This window comes from Ailuropoda melanoleuca, chromosome 19, assembly GCF_002007445.2.
Source record: "Ailuropoda melanoleuca isolate Jingjing chromosome 19, ASM200744v2, whole genome shotgun sequence".
NCBI classification, from domain to species: domain Eukaryota; kingdom Metazoa; phylum Chordata; class Mammalia; order Carnivora; family Ursidae; genus Ailuropoda; species Ailuropoda melanoleuca.
In genome coordinates this window covers 9,762,577-9,780,217 of record NC_048236.1, presented here as the reverse complement: position 1 = coordinate 9,780,217, position 17,641 = coordinate 9,762,577, and the positions used below count along the sequence as shown (strand labels likewise).

The 17,641-nt window shown below is 38.4% G+C and overlaps 1 protein-coding gene across 1 annotated transcript in view; it reads left to right on the top strand.

Annotated features, from left to right (window-relative positions):
* PKHD1 (PKHD1 ciliary IPT domain containing fibrocystin/polyductin) overlaps positions 1-17,641 on the top strand; it is a 453,280-nt gene that overhangs the window by 214,100 nt on the left and 221,539 nt on the right. The window contains exons 48-49 of the mRNA XM_034648265.1: positions 3,788-3,923; positions 6,250-6,496. Of these exons, the coding sequence (XP_034504156.1) occupies positions 3,788-3,923; positions 6,250-6,496 (383 nt within the window). The remainder of the gene's footprint in view (positions 1-3,787; positions 3,924-6,249; positions 6,497-17,641) is intronic.

Below are 17,641 nucleotides of genomic sequence, written 5' to 3'. Positions count from 1 at the left end.
GAAAAGAAAAGAAAAGAAAAGAAAAGAAAAGAAAAGAAAAGAAAAGAAAAGAAAAAGGATGCCCGTCCGACCCTGTGGTTGTGGAACTCTGATTTTAGCTTCTATCTTTCATGCCTGCCATTCCTTTAGGAATTAAGATTTTCAGAGAATGTGGCCTATCCATTCTTCAACCTTCTATCCACGCATAAGTGATAGCGCGCAATTACCAATGAGTCCTATCCTAAAACAAACACTTGTTTCTGGGAGAACTTTTATTAAATGGAATTTTTCTCTTCTAAGCATAGCTGTGTGTATGTTGAGACCCTCACACTCAACATTACCTTTCTATTGAGGTGGGTGGACTAATGTTCAGGGAGAATGGCTTTAAAACACAAGAAAAAGATATGCCTTCTCCTATCACTATGCCCCCCAGTCTGGCTGTGTAGTTTGTTTATGCCTATTGTCCTGACATCCTATTTCATTAGCATCTGCTTTCACTCTCAAAAGTGTTCTGATTTGGATGTAAATCATGGTCACCCTACTTTGGGAAATCTCTGTGGGATGGTCGCCTTCTATTGTTATTGAAATTAATTTGAGCAGATGACAATACTTTAACATACATCTTACTCAGACAGATGCTGATGGATGGCTTCATTCTTCCTACTATTTCTTGGAGGGGGAGGTTAGGTCCTATTTTTACTTGTGAATTTGTCTTCCTTAATTTAGACCTTTCATCCTTTTGTTTCTCTAAGTTCTGTTGTAGGGCCCTTTCTCTTCTCAATGTACTTGCTCTCCCTGGGCGAAATCTCATTTTCTCTAGTGGTTTCAATTACCATCCACATGCTGATGTCTTCCATATATTTGCATTTATTTCTACCATCTTACTTTGTGCTCCCAGTTTGGCAATCAGTTTTCTTTCTTTCTTTCTTTCCTACTTTTCAAACTTGATTTGTCTTGCATTGAAGAGTATCTTTTTTTATATTTACTTATTTGAAAGTTACTCATTTTGTTATGATTATTTTAGTTATTGTACTTAAATTTTCAACATGCTCTATCATCTGAATGAAGTCTAAATTACAACAGCACTGTTAAACTTTACCTGAGTAATGCAAGGACCTTAAACTCCTTTAACGTCTTTCTTCCCTCCCATCTTATATGTTACTTTTCTCTCATATCCGTTTCACTTCTTAAAATAAATGTTTTATGGAAATATAACATTTATAGAGGAAAGTGCACCAATCACAAGTGAGGAACTCAATAGATTTTTATAAAGCAAAAACCATGTACATAACACCCAGATCAAGACATAGAATATATTACCTGTTCCTTTGAAATCCCTTCATACCTCCTGCCACCCAACCCCCCACCCTAGCCCCCCCAGCCAAAGGGGAAACCATTACTCAGACTTCTATAGACATAGATTAATTTGAATTCCATTTTTGGACTTTATATAAATGGAATCATAGAGTAATAATTCTTTTGTGCCTGGCTTCTTTGGCACAACATTATGTCTGTGAGATTCATACATGTTTTTATATTTTTTATATGTTACAATAATTTGTTCTTCCCATCACTATCACTATGTAGTATTTCACTTCATGACTATACCACAGTTTTTTAAAGGCATGTTGCTATTGGTGGACATTTGATTATTTTCAGTTTTGGGCTACTGTCAATAATGATGTCATGAGCATTCTTCTGTATGTCTCTTGGTGTTCATGTGCATGCACTTCTGTTGAATATATACCAAATTATAAAATTGCTGGCTCAGAGGGTATCCTTTCAGCTTTAGTGAGTCATGCTAGACAACAATTCCAAGTGTTTACACTTGCACGAGCAATTTTGGAGAAGGGTTTCACAGCTGCACCTTGAAATTGTTCTTGACCAACATGCTGGAGTTTTCCTGCGTGTCTCCCCAGTATTGGAGCTCTTGTTCCTGATTCCCACATTTTCCTCCTTTCTGTTTTAGTTCCTCATTTTATTAGAATATAGCCTATAGTAAACTTAACAAAGTCGGGGTCTATGAAAGGTAAATATTTTGAGCTACTGACAGAGACCCCATTCTTCATAGGTTCCTAGTCATGGAATAGCAGGTTGGAGTTCATTTTGACTTGACACTTGGAAGGCTATGCTCCATTGTCTTCTAGCTTCTAGCATTGGGGTTGAATAGTTTAAGACACTCTGATTCTTGGTCTGTTAGGTAACCTTTTAAGTTTTCTTCTTTGGAAGTTTTTAAAATCTTGTCCCTGCCTGGTATTTTGCAGTTTCAGGATGATGTCTCTTGTGAAACTTTTTGTTCTAACAACTGTGTTAGGCACTGAATGGGATGTTACAATTTAGAAAATCTATCTTTCCCTTCTGAGATGTTTTCTTCAGTCATTTTTTTTTGATAATTTTCTCTTCATGTTTTTCTTTCTTCTTTTCTTTCTTTTCTTTCTTTTCTCTTTCTTTCTTTCTTTCTCTCTCTCTCTCTTTCTTTCTTTCTTTCACTCTCTCTCTATTTATTTCTTGATAGTATTATTATTTGGGTTATTGGGTCTCCTCTATTGCTTTCCTACTTTTCTTAGTGTTCTCTCTGATTAGTCAACTGTCTTTTTATTCTATTTTCAGGGCTATTTCCTCAATTTTTTTTTATTGAATTGATTATTTCTGCTCTCTCATTTTTGTTTTCTTTTCTGAAAAATCCTTTTGGGGGCTTCTTCTATGGACATAATATACTTATTTCCCTGAGGTTTTTAATGTTAGTGTTTAAGTGTTCTTCTGATTTCTGTACTGGCTTTGTCTCCACTGGTTTGCTTTTCTTCTTTCTTTTCAGCACTGTCTTTCATGGTGGAGGCCCCTGACAAATTTCTGGTGATTCTCAGGTATACAATTATTTTTAAGAGTTGAAGAGTAAAATACTAACAACTTGATTGGGCAGAGTTTTTTGAAGAGATTTTGTGGAAAATACGAGAAGCAGTTTTTGTTTCTTTTTAGATTTTTCTTATTTTTATTTTTTATATTAACATACAGTAAAACTAATTTTTTTGCTGTAGCATTCTATGATTTCAAGCATGTATAAAGATCAGTGTAACCACCACCACCATAATGACCACAATGAAGATCCAAAACAGTTGTTTCAACCCCAAAAAACTGCCTCAGGCTCCATCTTTGTAACCACATCCACCTCTCAGGTCTAGCCCCAGGGCAGGGGGGGGATCTCTAATCTATTGTCTGTCACTATAGTTTTGTCTTTTGAATAATCATCTAAATGGAATCAGATAGCATGGAACCTTTTGAAACCGGCTTCTTTCACTCTCAAATGCCTTTGGGATTTACCTAACGTGTTGAAAGAAGCAGGATTTTTTCCTTATTATTGCTGGCTAGTACTCCACTCTATGGATGTACCACAGGGTTTAATCCATTCATTTGTTTAAAGACATTTGAGTTGTTTCCAGATTTGGTGATTACAAATGGAACTGTTACCATCATTTGTGTAAGGTTTTTGTATGAACGTAAATTTTCATTTACCTAGGAGTTGAATTGTTAAGTCATGTGATAAGAGTTTGTTTACCTTGGTAAGAAACTGCCAACCCATATTCCATAGTGGCTGTGGAAACTAACAGCACTTGCTCTCATCACTATTTTTTATTTAATCATTCTAATGTGTGTGTAGTGCATCCTATCCTGATCCTTTGTCATATTTGTGATTTGTAAATATTTTTTCCCACTCTATAGTTTGTCTTTTTATCTCTTGTTTTTATTTGTGCATTACAAATTGTATTTCATGTGGCCAGTTCTCTTCTTTTTTTTTCTTTCCAAATCATAGGGAAGCCTGTGTATGTCAGCTGGGATCAAAACTCCCAAAAGATGGGAACTGATAATATCTAACACAACCTTTGTTAATTTTGATCTCACTGAGTGTGTGTCCATCAGGACCTGTGCCGGCTGTTCCCGGGGACAGGGTAAGTTTTTCGAAGAGATAAGACAGACACTAAAGAAGGCTAACATTCAAGAAAATGTGATAAATAGTGATAAAACTTTTGTGAGTCATCATTTCTTTCGGTTATAAGATTGCGTCAGTAGAAACTGCTGCTCTGATCGCCTGAAAGAAATCCTAGAGGAGGCCAGGTGCTCCCAATGTGACTCTTGTAGCCCCCCATTCTTTCCCTATGATGGCATCTGTCTTACTCTATCTTTATGGTGCCCCATCTCTGTTGGACTCTGAGCTTCACAAAGGCAGGGACCGTGTCTTCCCTGCTCAGAGGTTTATCATTAGTCCCAGCAGCTTGGTGCCCATTAGGCAGTTCATTGATTGAATAAATGAAGTTGAGTGGATAGATATAGGGATATAAACTAACACACATGCAATCTTTCTTAAAAGAGCCAGAATTCGGTACTTTATGTTTTCAATAGCCCAAGGCTTGTTGTATACACAAAGAGAACCATAGGAATTCTCGTTCACTTGTTAACCACATCTCTGAGGTGGTGCGAAATACCTTGAAGGACTCATGGGCCAAGGTGAAAAGAAGTAGAGAGCAATCTAGTTGATTTGATCATTGTAAACAGCCAAACCAAGTAATTCAAGTAAATATGCTCTTGTGGTTTGAATCACCAATTTAGATAATTGTTTGTTTTTTTAATTAAATGAATAATCAGCAATTCTCCACTTTACTTTTTTTTTTCTGTGTAGGCAGAGTCAGAGATTGTTTTTTTTTTTTTGGGTGGCATCTGAGTTTAAGACTGTAGAAATAATAATAGGAATAAAAAATGCCTTATGGCATTCCCTTCAAATTACAATCCCTCAGTTTCTTTAATAGCTTCACTGTTTCATATCATTCATGAGACCCTGAAGAAAAGCATACTAGTCCTTATGACCTCGAATCTCTTCTCACTGGATGATCTGGGTAAGCTGTCTCTTTCATTTGCTTAAAAACTGTCCATTCCAGGTTCTGTCTGAGGAACTGGGGTGTACAAAGATGAAAAAACACATAATTCTTCTCTTCCAGGATCTCTTGACCTAGACACAAAAATAAATTTAAGCCAGTCACTGTAGTAAGTGTGATGAGTCCAGTCCTAGAGAACTGAACAAGGTCAGTGAAGGAGCAAGAAAGGGGTCAGGCAAGGTTTTATAGAGGTGGCTCTTGAGCAAGGTTTTGAAAGACAAATAGAAATTTGCAAGGGGACATAGGCAGAGAAAATTTTCTAGGAATTAGGAACAGCATATGCAAAAATTCCAATAGGACCTAGAGGTAGAGCGGTGGGTGGTTGTGGTATTAGATGAACTATAGAAGTTGCAAGAGGTGGAATCCTGGAGTCTCGAATGCATGACAATTCACTGCATGGACTCTACTGGGATGCGTAATGAAAACATCGGGGCCACTAATTATTTGTATCTTACTCTTTTTATATTCCTTTTGGGTATATTTTATAATGTACATAACACAGAAATATAGTAGCATATGTACTGACGTCCTATGTGTACTCAGTTTTTACATTTTAATAATGGGGGTGTGGGAATTAGAAGGACCTGGCAGCTGGACCAACAGCAGTACTGATAAATCACACGCAGGTGGGGTGAGAGAAAGACCACAAACAGTGTAGCCCTACTGCTAATACTTAAAAAGTGTGCTATTATTGCGATTTGCCCACATGGTTGATTGAACGTTGCTTTTGAGGGTGAATGCTTAAAATATGAGCCTCATAACAGATAGGGTTAGACTCCCTATAGAAGAACTAGAGCAGAAAGATGGAAAGACTGAACCACGACCCCTTTACTAATAACTAGTAAATTAGTGTTCTGTATCTCTATTTCCCATTGTACCCGTTTCTCACCCTTCGTGCTATTGGTACTTTAGGCTGGATAATTTTTGGTTGTGGGGACTGTCCCATGCAGTGAGGATGTTTAGCAGCGTTCCTGCCTCTACCCACCAGATGCCAGTAGCCCTGCCATTGACCCAGCTGTGACAGCCAACCATGGTTCCAAACAGTGCCAGATGTCTCCTAGAGGGCAGACCCACTCTGGTTGAAAATCACTGCCCTGGAATACAGGCAGCATGAAGGCAGTGCCAATCCCGCTCTTGTTTCCCTCTGCGTCTCTAGCGCATACCACAGAGCCTGGCATACAACAAACTCTCATGATTTTTTTTTCCCTTGAATAAATAAGCAAGTGAATGGTAACTGTATAAATAGGCATTTAAAGTACTAAAAAATCCCAGTGAATTCAGCTGTCACTTGTTGTAATAGTCTTTTGGACCATGTGTAACGGTCTTTCTGTTTTCCGATTTATAGGTGGATTTACTGTGAAGACCAACCAGCTGAAATTTATAAACTCTCCCAACTTAGTAGCATTTCCATTTCCTCATGCAGCAATTTTGGAAGACTTGGATGGGTCTCTATCTGGGAGAAACAGAAGTCATATTCTTCCTTCTGTGGAAACCCTCCCAGCTTCTTGTTTGGTCAATGCAGGCTTCAGTCAGATTGTTCATGGCAGTGTCTGTGGGGAAGATGTTCTCTTTCATCGGATGTCTATTGGTTTGTAAGTTGACTTCACCATACTTTCTGGCTGGCCAATGAGCATGCATATAATTGTTCAGGCTGTTGGGGTGTATAGAAGGGAAACTTTTCTAGGTCCTATTAGAAGTATTTAGTTCTATAAAAATGATATGGGAATACTTTTGACAGCTGTCAAATCATGTTTATGGTCATTTTAGGCTGATTCAAGTGGCAGCTAACTTTCATTATCAGTGGACCAGGTCCCATAGCCCATGACCACTTATTGACATTTTGAGCTAATGGTTTCTTCTTGAAAAGATTTGCAACCAATGGAGAATTTGAAAAGTATTTAAATTAGAAGTATTATTTAAAAAATTCAAATAATGTCCATTCTCATTTATATACATGTACTCTCCCCAAGCTCTTTTTAAGTGTTCAGTATGCTCTGGGGAAGCAATTGCTGATGCCTTCCTATTACTTGCAGAGTTGCTCCACTCCAGTTCATTTTCCTTGTTAATTTCATGAACTATTGGATCTGTACAATACATTTCCTATTAATATTGGAGCAAGGAATCCTTGGTTATGCTAGTCAAACTACCATTAAGTCAGCAGCTAGGCTGTTTATAATGCATAATAGGATTGCTTCTGCCCTCTTTAATTTTCAGGTAATGATTGCTGAGTGTCTAGGGTTCTATCTTTTACCTATTTCAAATGCATTGCATATATTTAGCCACACTTCTTTCCTTCCATTGTTTTAAGTGTCCTAACTGCATGAATATTAAGTCAAGTGATTCAGCCAGACTATGTTGGCATCTTATTTAAGCAGCTAAACTCCATGGTAAGTCAATGCAGTCAGGACTGTGCATTTTGATTCTTTTTTAGAAGCCATAGCAACACACTGCTAGCATTGGCTAGTCTGAAAACTTACCACTTTTGCTTTCTCAACTGCTTATTATTCTTTCAGATGTTAATGGGCCTAATTCTAGTGAGCAAAATAGCAATGTGGAGAGAGATTTTAATTTCTAATCATTTCAGTTGTGCACAGTATACTTTCTGTTTTCAATATCAGGGATACATCCTTAGTATTACTGTTATTTTAGTGACTTTACCGAAGATGTTGTTAATGTGTGTTTGAGACTTCTAAAAGTTAGTGATTTATTTCTTAGACATATTTTTTTTCAAATGGGGAAAAATTAAAATAGATTTGTGTAGTTAAAAAGAACATGATATGCTTATGGATTTTTTTCTGTGTCCTTGATACTCCTTTTTCATGCACTACTTTGAGAACTACTGGAGACTGTCTCTTAGAACGATACTTAGTAGGGGAGTAGGAGGCACAGGCTTCCAGTTATGGAATGAATAAGTCATAGGAATAAGTCATGGGAATACAGCACAGGGAACATAGTCAGTGGTATTCTAATAGCATTGTATGGTGGCAGATGGGAGCTACACTCATGGTGAACATTACATATAAAGTTGTTGAATCACTATGTTATATACCTGAAACTAATGTAACATTGTGCACCAACTCTATTTAAAAAAAAATTAAAAATTAAAAATGAAATGTACTTAGCCATGTGGTGGTTAAAGGTTCTGCAGACATGATCTTGTCTAAGCAACTCTTCTTGGAGAACTTCAGGACAGGATTCTTAGGTGCTTATCTTGGCAGTAGGTCATGATCCCAGCACTCAGGGACTGATAAGGTAAAAATGATAATAGTCCTGATACAATATTAATGAGGAGATTCAAAAGGGTCCTACAAGGATGAAAGATTTGTCTTGGTTTATCTGGAATTTTCCTGGTTTTAAAATAGAAAATCTCACGTCCCAGCCTTGAGGAAACCAGGATGGTTGGCCACCCTACTCCCTACGCTTCTATTTAAAAAATTTTAGGTAGGGGCGCCTGGGTGGCACAGCGGTTAAGCGTCTGCCTTTGGCTCAGGGCGTGATCCCGGTGTTATGGGATCGAGCTCACATCAGGCTCCTCCGCTATGAGCCTGCTTCTTCCTCTCCCACTCCCCCTGCTTGTGTTCCCTCTCTCGCTGGCTGTCTCTATCTCTGTCGAATAAATAAATAAAATCTTTAAAAAAAAAATTTTAGGCGGACCTATAGGTCTATGGACAAATGCCCAACTACCCCAAAATAGTCCTCAGGGAAGTTCCAGCACACTCCCAATGATATGTCTTTGGGCTCTAGCGTCCCTACCGCTAAGATAAGGTGACTGGATTTGATGATCTCTTGGGCCTTGCTAGTCAAAGTGCATCAGCATTACCTGAGAGCTAGTTAGACGTGGGGCATCTCAGATTCCTGAATCAGAATCTCTAGGTGATTGATATTAAACTTTTAGAAGCTCTGCTCCAAGGTCCTTCTAACTTTATTTTTCTATGATTCTATCTCTAGCTATTTGTGCTCAGTGACTTGATCTCTGTCCCAGAGCATTATAACCTCATTAGGAACATGTCAGAGCTAATGAGCAATTTGAATTCAGCATAGATACAAACTTTGCTGCATTTCATGGAGAAAGAATTAATTTGTGCTATTTGCCCCGGAGCAAGCACCCTAAGAGTTGATTTACAAAGCTCCCACAGTCATGATCTTTTGGGGTTGCATGTTGATGGAGATCTGATATGGCACAAGCACCCTGCTGTCTTCACTTTCAGCTCTTACCTCCCTCCCCCAGCACGAGGCCCCCCAAGGGCAGGGTGGGAGGCCTCACAGAGCTGCATAAACAAGGCATCCATTCCCCCCTTTGCTAACAACCAAGTGGCTGGAGAGTGATTTCTTTCTGGGAAGGCCCCCTCTATGGTCCAATTTCACTCTAAGTTCTTTGTTTGACATTGGAGACCTTCCGTTTCTGCCCCTCACTACCTTATTTAGGTCTGATGTGTACTCATATTTGTGATATTTCCTGTTTTGTAGCTTCCTCTGACTCCAACTGTAACAGTTGAGTTGACAGAGGTGAATGTATATATTTGAAGTTGGTAATAATATTTAATACTTAGGTGAAGAAAAATTCCCACTCTCTACAAGGCAGAGTCTAGTTCCTGTTTTGTTAAAACGGCAAGGTGCTTGATCTGTATGAGTGTTGCTTATGTTCTCTCTCTCACTCACCAATTGTAAAACATTTTCTTTCTGTAGGAGCCACAGGTATCTGGATAGTGTTCTTTTCCCAGCTTCTGTTACTGCAAGTCTCATTCTACTGACCCCATCCTTCCTGATATGACAGGGTGGTGTTAGTCCTATTGTGTAAGTCAGAACCTCATTTCAGAAAAATACATCCGTGACCATTTTTCTCCAGAGGTTCCATAATGATGACATGCCTCACATAATTCATTGATTTATGGATTCCCCCAAATTTAGATGGATATTTTCTTCTGTATAGGGATACTTAGGTGGAACAAAAATAATATTACCAAGAGGTTGTTGTGTGCTCCTTCTATGTGTCCTTTATAAGCTCTTCTCCCTATCTTTTAAATGCTAATGTTGGGGCACCTGGCTGGCTAAGTTGGTAGAGTGTGTGACTCTTTATCTCAGGGTTGTGAGTTCAAGCTCCACACTGGGAGATTACTTGAAAAAATAAATTAAATGCTAGCATTCCTTAGGGCTCTGTGAAACACTTTCCTTTTTTCTCAAGTCATACTCTTCCCAGGGATCTGGGTTATTTCACCCAGTTATTTCAGTTAACATACAGTGATGCTTCCAGATTGTTTTCCTCTAGTCTATACTGTTCTACTGGACTCCAGACCCATTTATCCAATTGCCCTTGGGATCTGCACTGTCCAATATCATAGCCCCTAGCAACATGTGGCTACCAAGCACTAAAATGTGGTTAGTCCCAATTGAGATGTCTTGTAAGTCTAAATTATACTCCATATTTCTCAGACGTTGTAGGAAAAAAATGAGCTATCTCAATAACTTGTTTATTTTGATTATGTTGAAAGAATAATATTTTGGATATTTTGGGTTAAATATATTACTAAAATTAATTTCATCTGTTTCATCTTACTTTTTTAATGTGGCTACTATAAAATTTAAAGTTATAGCTGTGGGTTGCCTTTATGGCTTGCATTATATTCCTACTGAGCAGCAATGCTTTCCACTAGAGTATATAATGGCCATCTCAAACTCAACTTGTCAAAACTGAATTTATGTTCTTTGTCCATAGACTGTTGCTCTCTGGGTGTTGAGAAATCTTGGATGTTAAGGTGAATGCTTCAGTTATCTAAACCAGAAGCATGGAGTCACCCTTGACTCCTCTTTTACCTTATTTCCCACATATATCACCTATCAAGTCCTGTCCATCTTCTCTCTTAAAATAAAAAAAAAAAAAATCTTTCTTGCGTCTTTCTACTTCTCTCCTTTCCAATTTCCCCTCTCTAGTCCTCTCACCTGTGGGACCACAATGGCCTCTTAGCTGGCTGCCTTGCTGGGACCTCATCCTTGAACTTTGTGAAGGCAGATCTTATCTTGCCATCCACTCATTCCCTTGCTTGGAACTTTTTTAGGGCTTCCGGTGCCTCCCAAAGAGAGTCCCACAGTCTTCATGTCTCTCAGGGCCTTCATGACCTGCTCCCTGTTCATAGCTGCAGCCTCACTGCTCAATGTTCTGCCCTCCCTTCCCTACATCCCGTGCCTCAGCCACGCTCAACTTCTCCATGCCTTTCAATTCCCTGAACTCAGCATGAAGGTCATTTTCTCGGGTAAGCTTCCCTGAGTTTCCTGTACAGGTTTTGGTGACTCTGCTGTGTGCTGGCTCTCTGTATTTGCTCTACCCAACATGCAAAGCTCCGGTAGAGCCCCATAAATTGTCCATCTCTTGTAGATGATAAGTCGAGCCAGGATAGGGTTTATTTGTTTGTTTATTTGTTTGTTTGACTTAGAGTGCCCAATATCACGCTGAACACACAGTAACTCAATAAAATTAGTATTTAATAAATGAATATAATTAAAAAAATTGTGGACTCCCCCAGATTTTCCCCTCATGTTCTTACTGTCCATTTCTCTGTTGAGACATGTTTGTGAGGAGCTCATGGCACTGAACATTTGTTTAGGAGTTCCAAGATTAAGATACTATCCTGACTTTATTTCTAAAATTCCTAGGGACATGTAATACTTAAGAATGTTCTTTCATAATGTCTTCCAGGCTTTTGCTTCCTGAGGCTGTCGGTTGACCAGATGATGTGTTCCAATAGCTGACTCCTTCTTCACTCTGCCCCATCCCACCCTTACTGAATTAGCAGTTTGTCAGCATTCACAGTTGTTTTCTTTACCTGGTGGTTTAGATGCATCCAGTTGTGATGGGGAGAATAAGAACTCAACCCTCACCATTACTACCTGGGAATTATCATTATTATTGTCATTATTATTATTATTACTAGTAGTCTAGAGCACTCTATAGGTATTTCAATTGTCATAGACTTATTCAAATATCAATAAATCAAACCCTGATGTCTCTCTAATTGTTAACTGTATTGAATGTGGGAAAAATTAAAAGTTTATAAGGTGTTATAGGTTGGCCCACCAGTCCTTCCAAGTTTATAGGATGTATATAAAATAGTCAGGACACATGCATATATTTGAAATTATTTTTCAAAGACTAAAGAATAAAAAAGTAAGTAAGAATAATTTGTGGGTACCAGCTGTAACTCCCCCCCTTCCTAAGGGGTGTTTTTCTGGACAAGTTGCTTCCCCTTTATTTTTTGCTTCAGTTCTCACATCAATAAAATGGACATAATGGTATTTAATTCACAAGGTCATTGCCTGGCATATAGTGAGTACTTAATAAATGTCGTCTTTAAAAAGTCTCTATTTTACAGCTGTGATTTACAAAACAACATATAAACATACTACTAATTGAATAAAATACTATAGATTTTGTGTTTCTGAGAAACAAATGCCTGGCAAGGGAATTAAGTCAACTCAAATGAGGGTTAATCCAATTCTTGAAAAATAAGAAATACTTTGCAATGGTCACATGACATTGTACCGATCCAGCAAAACCTCCCAGCTAATCTTAGAATCGGGAGTCATTCAGGACAGTCTTTGATTCATTGTGCTCCAGTACCTTCTATTTCTTCTTCCTACTTCTGGAAAAGAAAAGGTTAACGTTCTTGTTGATCGCCTTGATTCTTAGATCTTGCTTAATCTCCTCTCCTGTAGTGCTTGCGTTCAGTTTTTACCTATGTAACTGCTCTTAATGTGTCAGTGTTCAAAGTATGAGGCACCCCCTGCCTCTGTGAATGCAAAAGTAAAGAAGAGTTCAAATGGAAATTTTGGCCTAGCTTCTCCTTTAATAATCGCCTAACTCTCATTCCTAGGGATAAAGGCATAGCATCACTAATGGTATCTTTTCAGTTCTAAAAAAAAAAAAAAAAAAAAAAAGTGAGACAGGAAAATTCCAAGAAGTATTATCCTTTCTTGTCACCAGAGGTTACAGAAGTAAAGTAGAAAAAGATCTAAAAATGGACCTCAGTCTGGGGAATATCAACAATACTACATTGTTATTAAATTTCATGAATAATGAAGGGCGGCCATAGTAGCAAGCCGGTAAATGTTTAACATCTAGCTCTCTAGAATAGAAAAGCCCTGATTTGTAGCATTTGCCCAATTCCATGGTGAAAATACTCTCATATGACCTATTCACGGCTACCATCGTGCTGTCACTGAACACATCGGGAAGAGGGGCTGACAGTGAGCTAGTGAGTAGGTGTCAGTCAGCTCCACCACAGTACCAGGTGTGTGTGTGTGTGTATGTGTAGAAGGGAATACAAGTTTCTTAGTCTAACTCCCTATCTGATGCATAAAATTGTTTTCAACATCCCTGAGAAGTAGTTGTTTGCCTTCTGGGGACATAGCTCCAATGGTGAAGTTCACGTTCTGAGGTAGTCATTCTGGCTGAATTCAACAGATCAAGAGAAGAGATGCAATGTATGAAGGATTATCTTAGGTAGGACATTAGACATCTATCGCTTCTCTTCACGGATTCAGAATAGAATAAGCAAGAAGTATTGTCCTAAGCATGCTGCCAAAATTATAGACGCCATCTTTGAGGAGGTGCTGGGTTGATTCCGGGAGTTCTCTACAATAAATTATTATTGCTTTAGCCAATTCTGAAAAAAGGAAAACAGAGACAGATACCTGCAAAGTCACAGGGGAGTGAAGTTGGAGTGTGCCTGTTGGAAACACAAGGATTATTAAATCCCATGGCTTCCTCTCTGCTTAACCGTTCTATTTTGTATGTGTAATTAAGGATTGTTAAAAGTTTGGGGGAAATGACTGAGTGTGGTGGCTTTCTTCCTCTTTTTAGGTGTCTTACTCAGAAGGAGAAATGTTTGTGTTTCTCAATCCATAAGGGGATATAAAAATTATTGCTACATAGAAAATAGTACTGGATGGTGGCAGGTCAGAGGTAGGATAGTGGTTTTCTGATAAGGACGTGTTATGAGCTCAAGGAATTTTAAAAGATGCTCAAGCAATGCTGTGCCACACACAATTGGTGTCTGTGCTCGAAATTCTGATTTCGTCCTCTTTGTGCGGTGAAAGATTAGAGTGAATGCAGCAAGAACTAATATTCAGGAGATGCAGCACCATTTGAGGCCAGTTATTAGGATGTGTCTGGCTTAGGAGATGTGTAATTATAAAGGGTTTATTTCACAATTGTTCTGAATTGAGAGCATTTAGAGCTCAATGCAATGTTTGTCTTAATACACAGAGATATGGACCCTCAGGAAAAGTAAGCTAATGGTAAACACAAACCAGAGAGTTAATATTTGTTCTCATTGGTATTGTTGATTGCCTAACAAATCCTTTGTGGGCAGTATACATTCAACAGTTCCACACAGTATATGGGCACTAAATTACATAACTGTTTATGCAACTAGTATCTTAAATTGATACTTAGGCCGGGAAGTTTTATCAAGTGGTAGTGCTGTATTTCTAAAGGAAAATATCCCTTAATTAAAAACAAGCTTGCTTATTAAAAAAAAAAAGAACAAAAATTAATGCACTCCCTTGAATAGGAAAAGAGAAGGAAAGGCTTATAGTCTTTTTGTCTTTTTGATTATATACGGAGCTCTTGCTGATGCAGAGGGAAGGGTTAACATTTAAAATGGACTGGTTGCCTCCTGATTTCTTGCACATAAAGCCATGAGAAGTTCAGGGAGAGACTTCTTCCCCTAGTAATGAGGCTCTCTGCTGCTAATGGCCCATGCAGACTCCCTTGGCTCCTCCAAATTAGAAATACTTTTGTGCTCCTTTGCTTCATTAACAGTAAAGAGAGGGAGATTGGTGGCTATTTAGGGCACAGGGAAATTGGTGGCTATTTAGGGCAAGCGAAAATCGTAGTCATTATGGTTGGTAAATTCTCTTCATGGTGTTCTTCAAGACTTGATGTTCTTTTGGTGCTTTTCAGAAGAGCCCACCATTGTTACTGGTGGCGTTTGACCTAGAAGGAGAGGAGTTGATTTGACTTTGGATTTTTGGCCCCCAGTGATGGTCAACATAAGGCATCTTGCCTACGGGGTGATGGGTCTTTGACATTTGATTTTCTTTTCAGAATGTACCTTTTCCATTACCAGCTGTAATGAAGGCCTATTTGATAACCTTCTTCTCTACCTGGACTGAATTACACAAAGCTGGTGCTGCACATGAGGACCTGTAAAATTGCATCCCACATAAACCTTAGTTGAGATGGATGGGATGGCTTGATAGGGTCAGGGCAATGCATGAAGAAGGCAGAGGAAAGGATAGTTTAGGATCACAGTGTGCTATGGTGGGTCTCTGGTTGATCAGGTGGCTAGCTTCAGATTGTCGGATGGGGCTTGGGAGGAGAAGGGCATCAAAAGGAAGGTATGATAGATAGTCCCAGAGACAAATAGAACCAAATGAATGTTAACATTTGGTGGTTTTACAATATTTGAAGAGGGGGTCATGTTTATAAGAGCTTTTAGGAACTGGGGCGTATGGTCTGAAAAAATGGCGCCTTCAATAATTGGATTCACAATTCATAGAAACTGAACCCAGGAGAAATTGTACCCTAAACATTGATTTATAAATGTGATGCTGATAGAAATTTGAGAAATAATGAAGTCTAGTCAGAATGACCTGGAAGATTCTTGGGGCCACACTGCTGAAATTAAGAAGCATTTCTGGAACTATCTACCCAATTGATTGTATTGTAACATACTGAGGTAATATTTTCATATTTTTCCAGATGGTATGCATGATATCTTAAGAAAAGAGTGACAAACATAGATTGCTAAGGCAACGTAAGTGACAAAATATAGGTTGGAGGAACTAAATGTGAACAGACGGATGGCTTTGAATAAGTAGAAGTCTTCTTTAGGTCTATAAGTGAAAAACAAAAACTGTTTGTAAAAGTGGTATAATTGAAAGCACCTGACTAGGATAAAAGAAATATCAGTTCATAAGGAAACCTTAGCATTTTAAAGTTCAAATTTTTTTTTTTTTGCCTTAGCATTTTTTTAAACCAGGGCTCACTAGTAGTATAGATTGCTTATATATGTCCAGGAGAGGTTTTCTGACCATTATATATAAGTGTTTAAGTTTTCATGGCAAACATCCTGCTAATATGGGGGTTGGCTGTATCAGGCTCTGATAACTTATGATCAAATTGCTTGTCTTCTTCAACTGATAAGTTCATAAGAAGTCTTCTGACCCTCATGTGGGTTTTCCAGGTAGACTTCTCTGTTGGGGAGAGACATCACCAAACACTGGTTTGGAGTGTATTGGTCCATTTTAACACTTACTCATTCAACAAATATGTATCAAATACCTGCTGTGTGAAAGACAGCCTTATTTCTTACTGTGAATTATTAAATGGGAATTCTGATTTATCTGTGTCTCTCCTGGATTTAGTTCTTGTGATTCATTTTCCAGGGCCCATATGTTTCTGTGAAAACTGAAAGGAGACACTTTCAGAATCTGAAATACTCAGAATCATTCTCTGGACTTCGAGGATTCTCGCTTTACAAACTGATCAGGGTAGCTACTCTGGCCAACCTATTGACCTCTTTGGTATTTCTTGGTTCCAACTTTATCTCTTCTTAACACATTAGTTTTACATTTATTTTTTAGAAGACTATTTTTAAAATGTGTAAGTGGGGCCGAATTGTCCTGGAGCATCTCCTGGGACTCTGGAACATGTGGTTTCAGTTGGAGGAAAAAAGAGCCATGAGGATTGAGGACAAATGGATAGGAAATACAAGGAAGAAAATTTACCTTTCTAAAGATTGTCTAAAGATTAAAATGTAAAAATAAATGCCATAAATGTAATGGCGAACATTCCATAACTGGAGGAAGGGACAGGCTGAAATGTGGATGGAACTCCTACAGTGGGTTGGAAGTTGGAACAGATGACCTTCCTGTCCATTCTGACTCTAAGAATACGAGTTTGGGATTGTTCCTTCGTTCTGATGTAAATCCTGATACACATGTGAAAAATGCTAAGTATCCCAAGCCCAATCAGAGAAAGTCTTCCCCACCACGCTTCCTAAAGATTCAGTTAGTGCTGCATCGGGGAATCTGGGAAAAGAGTAGGGTTTGGTTTTTTTTTTTTTTTTTTTTTTTTGCCCCAAATGCCCCGAAAATTTTTCATCCCTTTCATTTTATTAATTAACAAATGAAAAAAACCACATGTATTCTTTTTTTTTGCAGTGTCTTTACCTTTTATTTATTTTTTATTTATTTTTTTATTATAATATTTTTTATTATATTATGTTAGTCACCATACAGTATATCCCTAGTTTTTGATGTAAAGTTCAATGATTCATTAGTTGCATATAACACCCAGTGCACCATGCAATACGTGCCCTCCTTACTACCCCATCACCAGCCTAACCATTCCCCCACCCCCCTCCCCTCTGAAGCCCTCAGTTTGTTTCTCAGAGTCCATAGTCTCTCATGCTTCATTCCCCCTTCTGATTACCCCCCTTTCTTTATCCCTTTCTTCTCCTACCGATCTTCCTAGTTCTTATGTTCCATAGATGAGGGAAACCATAAGATAATTGTCTTTCTCTCCTTGACTTATTTCACTTAGCATTATCTCCTCCAGTGCCGACCATGATGCAGCAAATGTTGAGAAATCATTCTTTTTGATAGCTGAGTAATATTCGATTGTATATATGGACCACATCTTCTTAATCCAGTCATCTGTTGAAGGGCATCTCGGT